Source organism: Salvelinus sp. IW2-2015, linkage group LG8, assembly GCF_002910315.2.
Source record: "Salvelinus sp. IW2-2015 linkage group LG8, ASM291031v2, whole genome shotgun sequence".
Taxonomy (NCBI): domain Eukaryota; kingdom Metazoa; phylum Chordata; class Actinopteri; order Salmoniformes; family Salmonidae; genus Salvelinus; species Salvelinus sp. IW2-2015.
This window is the reverse complement of record NC_036848.1, coordinates 10844630-10856698: the sequence shown is the minus strand read 5'-3', so window position 1 is coordinate 10856698 and position 12069 is coordinate 10844630. Positions and strand designations below refer to the sequence as shown.

General features: G+C 42.1%; 1 protein-coding gene and 1 pseudogene across 1 annotated transcript; both read left to right on the top strand.

Moving 5' to 3' along the window:
* Nucleotides 1–5567: 5567 nt before the first annotated feature.
* On the top strand, nt 5568–8100 carry LOC111967130 (protocadherin gamma-A10-like). Its single transcript, XM_070444656.1, is given in 5 exon segments — nt 5568–6458; nt 6461–6566; nt 6568–6652; nt 6654–7241; nt 7243–8100. Coding segments are annotated over 5 exon segments (2394 nt in total). The 5' UTR covers nt 5568–5701.
* A 1771-nt stretch (nt 8101–9871) lies between these two features.
* The window catches only part of LOC111967129 (protocadherin beta-16-like), an 11671-nt pseudogene continuing 9473 nt past the window's right edge, over nt 9872–12069 (top strand).

Below are 12069 nucleotides of genomic sequence, written 5' to 3'. Positions count from 1 at the left end.
TAATAGACTTGGCACTAATTAGGCTCTGTATCAGTGGTGGTTTTTGCATGTATATCTTGGTGGGGTGAACTTCCCAAAAAATAAATAATAATCATGCCAGCAAAGTCACTACACAACACAACACGAAACCATACATGAATTGCACTGTAATAGTGACAAAAAGGTGCCCATAAACTGTTAAGGCCTACATAAAGCTGTCCCAACAGAGGAGCTTTCCTTTCAGCACCATGGAGTGAATCCTTACCCCTGTTACACCTGTCAATCAGCAGAGCCTTGTCTGGCAGCGAAACAGCTCATTCAGCCTCATTTATTGCCTTAAAAAACATAGCTGATATGGCTGACTTGTTTAAACAAATGTAAATTCTACTGACAATTGAGCTGTACAAACTATGGCATAAGGGAACGATGAGTGGAAATGAAGCAATCCGTAATTTCGATTAAGACATGAATGAGTGAGCTAAGACGGACATAGTCAATACAACTATTTGTTCAGCCCTTTTGAAATGTACAGCGACAGAATTCAGAACATGGGCCATTCTTACAGTATTCTCCCTGTACACCAAATCAGAACCATAGGACAAATAAACGGGGCATGTAAGCAGACAATAAAAGCTCTTACAATATTCGATGATGACATTTCTCTAAAACAGGCTAAAGCCTACATGTGTACCACCAAGTCAGATGAGGGGAAAGGGACCGAATTATTAAGGTGAGGCACATGGGCTACAAACAGCTTACTACTTAACATACACTTAGTATTACCTTCTTAGTTACAGTATACATATCTCCCTGGCATATTACATAATATATTACATAATTTCTGTAGCAGCATACAATACATTTTTGGACTCACAGTTGTGCTGTGCTAACTTGAACAGGAAGGTGGCACGGCGGTCCTTCTTAAGGGCACATTTTGTCATAAAACTTTGTCATCAAAGTCTGACATTCTCTGGGTTTATGCTGCTTTCAAGACAACTGAGAACTCAAAAAAAAAAAAAAAAAGTTGAATTACGTCAGTGACGTCAGTGAGGATCGGGTCGGAGCTCTAGAAAGAGGCCTGAGTTACCCGACTTGGAATTGTGAGATGGATGATCGTTCAAACATATTTCCCCAGTCGGAGTTCATTTTGTTCAGAGTTCCCAGTTGTTTTGAACTCACTGAAGTCTGAGATTTCCCAGTTCTGAGTTTCCAGTTGTTTGAACGCAGCAGAAGTCATGCTGGCTTGACAGCATCGCCAAAGTATTTAACCTTTTAAGCTTTGAGAAGAGACCATTAAAACCAGACATGGGCCACACACTCTCTCCACCGGATAGCAGGCAGGGGAAGACAAATAGGGATTTGTTTTTTTCAACGCTTGCAGTTAGCCACTGATATCTTCCAAACAACTCATTGTTGAATTTGCAATTTCCAACTTGTTGTGTAATGTTTATGTCTAATGGCTGATGAGCACTGATACGTTTTATCTATAATTTCTCTTCATATGACAAGGACTGAAAAGGATTTGCCAGTAGATTGTCAATGTGAATCATGATGGTGACTGCCTGTGTAGTTTGCTAGCTAAGATTTTGAAAGTATGATGTTGACATGATCACTCCAATCAAAGCTATGGTAGATATAATGTGATTTGACGTAATTGTATCTGTGGCCAATGACTTTGTGCCTTCTTGGTTGGGCACTTCTAATGTAAATCTAAGGCAGCAACCAAGGGGTCTTGAACTTTCAAGCTCTCCCTGTAGATTTTGCAGTGAGGGAGTGTCCCCATGAGTGACAGAACACTGAGCCAATAATGGCGCAACTAGAGAAGATTACCAAGCCCTACGCTTTGTATTACCCACTGGCTGCCCCTCCATCACAGAAAGCAATGAGCTAGGCTGAAACACCTGCATTTTGGAGCAGCCTTACTCAAGAAAGCGAAAAAGAGACGTTGGCTGCGTTTCAAACTCAAAATAGACAGCCCTCGTACCCAAACCCTCAGCMCTTGAATTACGTTTTACATCGTCAAATCTGAGTGTACCTTAAATGTCCCTTGCCCAAGCGAGGGAGAGTGATGATCGGAGAGGCAACATCCTTGTTGGAAATCGTGAAGTTTAAAACCAACCAACCTAAAGCTTTCAATGTACCTAGCAAACGAATGTATTTAACTGGCTAGCTACAGTTACCAATAGCTGGCTAGCTAGTTCCCTAGTTTGGTAATTTATTCCAATCCATTTCAGATATTCCCAAAATATGTTTATGAATCTAGCTACGTTTTATGTTTATAGGCTGTTTACGACGAGACTAAGCCAATTTGCCCACGCTAAAATCAATGTCTATATATKTTTTTTAGCAAGCTAGCTTCATACTTTTTTCTGACATGCTGAATATGCAGCCTTGTTGATTAKATTTGAGACTTTGCGGGCACCAGAGTTTGACGTCACTACAGTTTGCATTGAATTGTGGGTTATATCAATCCCGCAAGTGACCAACGTTGTTCACTCTCTCCCTCGAGCTAATTCGAAGGCCGAGGGGGCAACTTTAGTGAATTGGACCTCCACTTAAAATGGCAATCTGCATCCAATTTCGACTGGGATTTCCCCGAGGGACAGTGGCTAGCGCAAGAGCTGAGAGGGTAAATATAACTTTCTTGAACTGCAGCCCATAGTTGTGCAGCTTTATTAACTCATTAAAATGGTTTACATTGTTTGCAAACTGAAATGTGACAAGTATTAATTAAGAAATAGATACAAAACAGTCAATAAAAAAAATGTATACATATATATACAGTACCAGTCAAAAGATTGGACACACACACCCATTCAAGGGTTTTTCTTTATTTTTACTATTTTCTACATTGTAGAATAATAGTGAAGACATCCAAACTATGAAATAACACATATGTAATCATGTATTAAACAAAAAAGTGTTGAACAAATCAAAATATATTTTATACTTGAGATTCTTCAAAGTAGCCACCCTTTGCCTTGATGACAGCTTTGCACACTCTTGGCATTCTCTCAACCAGCTTCATGAGGAATGCTTTTCCAACAGTCTTGAAGGGGTTCCCACATGCTGAGCACTTGTTGGCTGCTTTTCCTTCACTCTGCGGTGCAACTCATCCCAAACCATCTCAATTTGGTTGAGGTCGGGTGATTGTGGAGGCCAGGTCATCTGAAGCAGCACTCTATCACTCTCCTCCTTGGTCAAATAGCCCTTATACAGCCTGGAGGTGTGTTGGGTCATTGTCCTGTTGAAAAAAAAGTGATAGTCCCACTAAGCGCAAACCAGATGGGACGGCGCATCGCTTCAGAGTGCTGTGGTAGCCATGCTGGTTAAGTGTGCCTTGAATTCTAAATAAATCACCAACATTGTCACCAGCAAAWCACCCCCACACATCACACCTCCTCCTCCATGCTTCACGGTGTGAACCACAAATGCGGAAATCACCCGTTCACCTACTCTGCGTCTCACAAAGACACAGGGGTTGGAACCAAAAGTCTCCAATTTGGACTCATCAGACCAAAGGACAGATTTCCACCAGTCTAATGTCCATTGCTCATMTTTCTTGGCCCAAAKAGGTGTCTTCTTCTTATTGGTGTCCTTTAGTAGTGGTTTCTTTGCAGAAATTCGGCCATGAAGGCCTGATTCACGCAGTCTCCTCTGAACAGTTGATGTTGAGATGTGTCTGTTACTTGAACTCTGTGAAGCATTTATTTGGGCTGCAATCTGAGGTGCAGTTAACTCAAATTAACTTTTCGTCTGCAGCAGAGGTAACTCTGGGTCTTCCATTCCTGTGGCAGTCCTCATGAGAGCCAGTTTCATCATGGAGCTTGATGGTTTTTGTGACTGCACTTGAAGAAACTTTCAAAGTTCTTGAAATGTAATGCATTGACTGACCTTCATGTCTTAAAGTAATGATGGACTGTTGTTTCTCTTTGCTTATTTTCGAGCTGTTCTTGCCATAATATGGACTTGGTCTTTTACCAAATATTCTGTATGCCACCCCTACCTTGTCACAGCACAACTGATTGGCTCAAATGCATTAAGAGGGGGAAAAAATCCACAAATTAACTTTTTAACAAGGTACACATGTTAATTGAAATGCATTCCAGGTGACTACCTCATTAAGCTGGTTGAGAGAATGCCAAGAGTGTGCAAAGCTGTCATCAAGGCAAAACATATTTTGATTTGTTTAACACTTTTTTGMTTACAACATGATTCCATATGTGTTATTTCATAGTTTTGATGTCCTCACTATTATTCTACAATGTAGAAAATAGTAAAACATTAAGAAAAACCCTTGAYTGAGTAGGTGTGTCCAAACTTTTGTCTGGTACTGTATATACATTATTTACTTTTGTGGCTAAACAGCTGGAGCTCAAAACAGGTGGGGTTTTCCCTGAATGACGGGGTGCTACTGCTCTGTAGCAGGTTTTACACTTGTAGTTAAAGTATTTTGTGGCCACAATTTCAAAACAGTTTTTGTGATTCATGATGAAAACACTGTTTCCACAGGTCTCCTATATGTAGATTTCCATTCATTATCTGTCCCATGTTAGGTATTTTCAAAAATGGTGGATGTGTTGTATTTTCTGCTTTGAAATCAACCCTCCTCATTTCAAGGCAGACATCCCGGATGATATTATGTTCTTTGCATTGTGTTTGGGTACGTTTGGCTTGGGATTGATAATCAAATAATTTTTTCTCCCTCATAGCCAACCGCCCAGTTTTAATATTACAGAGGGCGTGTTATAGCCTGGTTCTATTTGGAACCGTTGATTGTATGTACCCTCAGAAGGCTAAAGAACAACGTGTAGAGAGCACAATGTTGAGAAAAGTACTGAAGTGTATCGGAGTGTCGCTGTCCATTGTGTTGAAACGCTCGTGTTGTTTTTGTAAAGTCTGTAGCGGCAACGCTACCAAATACTAACTGAGTGTATGTAAACTTCTGACCCACTGGGAATGTGATGAAAGAAATAAAAMATGAAATAAATCACTCTCTCTACTATTATTCTGCCATTTCACATTCTTAAAATAAAGTGGTGATCCTAACTGACCTAAGACAGGGCATTTTTTACMAGGATTAAATGTCAGGAATTGTGAAAAACTGAGTTTAAATGTATTTGGCTAAGGTGTATGTAAACTTCCGAKWTCAACTATATCTTCCTTGACAGTTCTATTCACTGGCTTTGTGCATTTTACCAATGAGTGACAGTTGAGAGATAGAAGGACCCTGCACCTCRTCAGACTTTATAGGCCTAGCTACCATTTGGTAAATAGTAGTTAATTTCTACCTGGCATATACCTAACTCGAGAGTGCGAATGGTTTTAGGGAAATGAGTGCTTGTGGTTTTATGTTGTTTCCTGTGCCTATTTGGTAATGCCCTTCCTTATGCTGGGGGCATACATCATGTTTCCCATGTTTACCTACTATTTTTTTTATGTATTTTGCGCAATGTCAGCGTGTATGTGTACACTATGTGTAATTTTGGAAGGGTACACACAGTGTCGCTGTTCACTAGCGGAGGTATAGTATATGTAGCTCTCCACCCATTGCTGTTGTCATTGACAAAGCTCTGGTGCCATTTCACTGCAGATAACAGTAGAGGTAGATGCACATATACTTTGTTGATAATATAGGGAATTTTCATGGTTTTGTCGAACAATTTTTCATTACATCGATCTGTCTAACTGTGAGGTGGTTATTTGACGTTTTAATCTAAGGATGGGAAACAAAGGACTCTCGGTGACAGGCCTGGTCTGCGGCTTTGCTTTCTTTCTTCTACCGCTGCACTCCGCCTATGGAGACGTGAGCTATTCTTTTCCGGAGGAGATGAAACGCGGATCTGTTATTGGAAATATAGCCAAGGATCTCGGGCTGGAGGCGAGCAGACTTTCCGCTCGTAAGGCCCGTATTGATAGCGAAGGGAACCGCAAACGGTATTGTGACATTAATCTGAGTACCGGGGATTTGATTGTTGCTGAGAGGATTGACAGAGAGGGGCTTTGTGGCAAGAAGGCTTCGTGCGTTTTAAACCAGGAACTTGTATTGGAGAATCCTTTGGAGCTGCACCGCATTACTCTTCATGTTCAAGATATTAATGACAATTCGCCACAATTTAATGATGACATGATAGATATAGAGATAAGGGAATCAGCGGAGAAAGGTTTTCGTTTTTTATTAGGAGAGGCTCATGACGCGGACATAGGGCAGAACTCAGTTCAAATATACACTCTAGAAAAGAATGACAAATTTGTGTTGTCCATTGATAGTAACAATGTTGAGCTTGTTCTAGATGAAAAGCTTGACCGTGAAGTAAAGCAGGATATTAAATTATTGCTTACAGCGATGGACGGAGGCTCTCCGAAGAGATCAGGTACTGTAGTCATACACGTCACTGTACTGGATGCTAACGATAACGCCCCAGTGTTTAGCCAGGCCGTCTATAAAGCCAGTCTGCCTGAAAACTCTCCTTTAGATACTGAGTGGTTACAGTGAGTGCTACGGATGCAGATGAGGGAGTTAATGGAGAGGTGACATATGATTTCGATCACATTTCAGATGATGATAAAAAAGTATTTTCTATAGACCGTAGGAGGAATAATTAAAGTTATCGGTTCTGTTGACTTTGAAGAGGTTCCGTCGTTTGAGCTGCGCATCAAAGCGAAGGACGGTTTTAGGGTTAGCATCATATGCCAAAGTGATAATAGAAGTAACTGATGTTAATGACAACGCTCCTGTGATATATCTAAAGTCTCTGAAAAGCCCAATACCTGAGAACGCGTCTCCTGGTACAGAGGTGGGCATCATTAACGTGCAGGATAGAGACTCTGAGAATAACCGACAGGTCCGCTGCTCCATTCAACAAAACGTTCCTTTTAAGCTGGTGCCATCCATCAAAAACTACTATTCTCTGGTGACCACGGGCGAACTGGACCGGGAACTAGTGTCTGATTACAACATTACAATCACTGCCACCGACGAGGGCTCTCCACCTCTGTCCTCCTCTAAAAGTGTTCAGTTATCTGTAGCTGACGTCAACGACAATCCACCTGTGTTTGAGGAACAGTCCTATAAAGCCCACGTGACTGAAAATAATAGACCCGGGTCTTCCCTGTGTTCCGTTACAGCACGAGACCCAGACTGGAGACAGAACGGAACAGTGATTTATTCTCTCTTACCTGTTGAGGTGAACGGTGTTCCGGTGTCCTCGTTTTTATCCGTTAACGGAGACACGGGAGTGATCCACGCTGTGAGGTCGTTTGTTTGATTATGAGCAGTTCAGGAGCGTTAAGGTCCACGTGGTGGCCAGAGACAACGGTTCTCCTCCACTCAGCAGCAACGTCACGGTCAGTGTGTTCATAACGGATGTGAATGACAATTCTCCTCAGATACTATACCCCGCCCCGGAGGGAAACTCCTTCATGACGGAGCTGGTCCCCAAAGCTGCGCACGGAGGCTCTCTGGTTTCCAAGGTGATAGCGGTGGACGCGGACTCCGGCCAGAACGCCTGGCTGTCCTATAATGTGGTCAAATCGACTGATCCGGGACTTTTCACTATTGGTCTCCACAGCGGAGAGATCAGGACACAGCGGGACATTTCTGAATCTGACAGCATGAAACAGAACCTCATTGTGTCAGTGAAAGATAACGGACAGCCCTCTCTCTCTGCCACCTGTAGCATGTATTTYGTGATTTCTGATAACTTGGCTGAAGTGCCGGAACTGAAAGATGTCTCTTATGATGAGAACAGTTCCAAACTCACCTCTTATCTGATCATCGCGCTGGTGTCTGTTTCCACCTTTTTTCTCACCTTCATCATTGTCATCCTGGCCGTGAGGTTTTGCCGRAGGAGAAAGCCCAGACTGTTGTTTGACGGAGCGGTCGCCATCCCCAGTGCGTATCTCCCTCCCAACTACGCAGAGGTGGATGGCGCAGGAACTGTCCGCAGTACTTACAATTATGACGCATACCTGACGACGGGTTCGCGCACCAGTGACTTCAAGTTCCTCACATCTTACAACGACAACACTCTGCCCGCGGACCAGACTCTGAGAACAACTCCAACAGACTTTTCTGAAGATCTTGATGACTCGGAAGGGTCCCTAGAGGTAGGCTTTTAATGCAAATAATAACGCGATTTTTTTGGGGGGGCTTATATGATAGGTTGGGGCTCTATTATTTAAAAATTGCAGCTAATATGCTTTGTGTAATATTTTTGTTGTTGTTGGAGAAACCACTTTTCGTCATTAACCCAGCTTGACTATTAAGCAAAATTATTTATGCTTCAGTTTCATTCAATTTGAAATGTTTTAGATTATTATTTCAGTCCCGTCGCAATTTAATTGCAAAATCCCGAGGCGCGATTATATGTGGTTTGCTAGAGTTGTAACGTCGTGTGTGCTCTTTTTGTAATTGCTAGAATCGGTGGATTTTTCAAATAATAGACTTCAGTCGCCTCTCGGTTTTGTGATTAGGGTTGTACTGACAATTAATTGCTCTTGTGTGTTTGGCACTGGAGGAGTGAAAACCTGTTTGGAAAGAGGCTCGAAAATAGAACTGCTGTGTTTGGAGAAATAATTATTTATTAGACATCTTGCAGGATGAAATCTCTTGAGATGCACCTTCTCGGGTTAAAGAATGTCCAAATAATAAAACAACCCCCAAAAAGAATACTTATAATATGGCAACTACTGTCTAATAATACTAACAATTAAATAAAAATAATAATAATAAAAGGTAAATTATGAGCATAAAAAAGTTATACACCTACTAATAGGCCTACAACAAATACAAATAAATGATGCAACTAATAACACTAAGTTGGCTGCCTATAATATATACATAATTACAAATATCGTCACATGTTGACGTTTCTACTAGTTAAAAACACAAGCAGTTTGTTCTTAACATTGGAAAAGGGGCTTTCTTAACTTCACTGAGTGATTTTAATGCCCTGATTTCTATAAGTAAATGATTCCAGCCAGTTGGTCCTTTGTATTGATTAGTAACAGAGTGATGGGCAAAGCGGTGTGAGAGCAGTGTCACTGTCCATGGTGCTGAAATGTCTAAAATCCTATTTAAACCAGTAGGCTTTACTATTGATCGCTGTTTGACCATATTCTTATTCCTTCCCATGCTCTGTTTTTTCTATAGCAGTTATGAGTTTGCTCTGGCTGAGGAACCAGCATCGGATATATTGCATTGTTGCCTCTCTTGCAGATGTGTTGTATTTTATATTCATAGTATACCTGATCTTAACTGATGAAAAAAGAGTGGGGGMGATTTTAATAATTTATGTTTGTATGGTTTAATATCCTATTGTAACGGCTTTCCTCCTGGGATGAAGAAGAGGACCAAAATGCAGCGCGGKTAGTGTTCAACATGTTTAATAAACAAAGAGACGATAACGTGAACACTATACAAAATACAAAATAACAAACGTGAAAACCGAGACAGTCCTATCTGGTGCACCCACAAACCCCAACACAAAACAAGCCACCTAAATATGATTCCCAATCAGAGACAAATCAAAACACCTGCCTCTGATTGAGAACCATATTAGGCCAAACATAGAAACAGACAAACTAGACACACAACATAGAATGCCCACCCAGCTCACGTCCTGACCAACACTAAAACAAGTAAAACACACAAGAACTATGGTCAGAACGTGACACCTATCGTTTTCTGTGTTTCTCTTTCGTTTTCCAATAGTTCATTGACCAAATAAACTTACTTAAGCGTATTTATAACCTTCTGTTAAAAAAACATTAAGAGAACTGTAAGTAAATAATGTACATTCTGTTGAGTACGCACAGTGTCGCTGTTCACCAGCTGTGTTTGGATAGATCCAGTTCTCCACCCACTGGTGTTGTAACAAGACTCGGGTGCTCGGATGTCATTCTGCAGAAAATATTGGACGCGGTCAGATTGCTTGAACATTTTGAGGATATTATTTTCATCAAGCTGAACCTTTTTGTGGAATACTATTTGTTCACATTGTATTATCAAGCCTATATTGTGTTTTGACGTTTTAATCCCAGGATGGGGCACAAAGGAATCTCGGTGACAAGCCTGGTCTGCTACGTTGCTTTCTTTCTTCTACCGCTGCACTCCGCCAATGGAGAAGTGAGCTATTCTTTTCCGGAGGAGATGAAACGCGGATCTGTTATTGGAAATATAGCCAAGGATCTCGGGCTGGAGGCGAGCAGACTGTCCGCTCGTAAGGCCCGTATTGATWCCGAAGGGAACCACGAACGGTATTGTGACATTAATCTAAGTACGGGAGATTTGACTATAACTGAAAGGATTGACAGAGATGGGCTTTGTGGCAAGAAGGTTTCGTGCGTTTTAAAACAGGAACTTGTGCTTGAAGATCCGTTGGAGCTTCACCGTATTAGTCTTCATGTCCAAGATATAAATGATAATTCCCCACAGTTTAAAAGGGATGTAATCAAAATGGAAATGAGTGAATCAGCAGTCAAAGGCGTTCGTTTTTCTCTAGATGAGGCCCATGACGCTGATATAGGACAGAATACGGTTCAGAGCTATACACTACAAAGAAATGAACATTTTATTTTGAATGTCAAAACKAAAAGTGGTGGACGCAAATACAGCGAGTTAGTGTTAGACAGAGAGCTAGACCGCGAGGGGCACCATGAAATCAAGTTATTACTGACAGCGATGGACGGAGGCACTCCGCAGAGATCAGGTACTGTAGTCATGTCATTTCCACGTCACTGTACTGGATGCTAACGATAACGCCCCAGTGTTAGCCAGGCCGTCTATAAAGCCAGTCTGCCTGAAAACTCTCCTTTAGATACTGTGTGGTTACAGTGAGTGCTACGGATGCAGATGAGGGAGTTAATGGAGGAAGTGACTATGATTTGATACGTTTTCAAGATGAAAATAGAATGTATTTTCTTTGACTGAGAGGAAAAAATTCGTTCGTTGTCATAATTGAAAAGGAGTCTTCTATGAAATGGCAGTCAGTGCAAAGGGACGGTTTAGGGTTAGCATCTATGCAATGATAATAGAAAGTACTGATGTTAATGACAACGCCCCTGTGATTATATCTAAGTCCTGAAAGCCCAATACCTGAGAACGCGTCCTGGTACAGAGGTGGGCATCATTAACGTGCAGGAGAAGACTCTGAGAATAACCGACAGTCCGGCTCCATTCACAAAACCTTCCTTTTAAGCTGGTGCCATCCATCAAAAAACTACTATTCTCTGGTGACCACGGGCGAACTGGACCGGGAACTAGTGTCTGATTACAATATTACAACACTGCCACCGACGAGGGCTCTCCACCTCTGTCCTCCTCTAAAAGTGTTCAGTTATCTGTAGCTGACGTCAACGACAACCACCCTGTGTTTGAGAGAACAGTCCTATAAAGCCCCGTGACTGAAAATATAGACCCGGTGTTCCCTGTGTTCGTTACGCACGGGACCCAGACTGGAGACAGAACGGAACAGTGATTTATTCTCTCTTACCTGGTGAGGTGAACGGTGTCCGTGTTCGTTTTTATCCGTTAACGGAGACACGGGGAGTGATCCACGCTGTGAGGTCGTTTGATTATGAGCAGTTCAGGAGCTTAAGGTCCACGTGGTGGCCAGAGACAACGGTTCTCCTCCCTCAGCAGCAACGTCACGGTCAGTGTGTTCATAACGGATGTGAATGACAATCTCCTCAGATACTATACCCCGCCCCGGAGGGAAACTCCTTCATGACGGAGCTGGTCCCAAAGCTGCGCACGGAGGCTCTCTGGTTTCCAAGGTGATGCGGTGGACGCGGACTCCGGCCAGAACGCCTGGCTGTCCTATATGTGTCAAATCCACTGATCCGGGACTTTTCACTATTGGTCTCCACAGCGGAGAGATCAGGACACAGCGGGACATTTCTGAATCTGCACGCATGAAACAGAACCTCATTGTGTCAGTGAAAGATAACGGACAGCCCTCTCTCTCTGCCACCTGTACATGTATTTAGTGATTTCTGATAACTTGGCTGAAGTGCCGGAACTGAAAGATGTCTCTTATGATGAGAACAGTTCCAAACTCACCTCTTATCTGATCATCGCGTACGGAC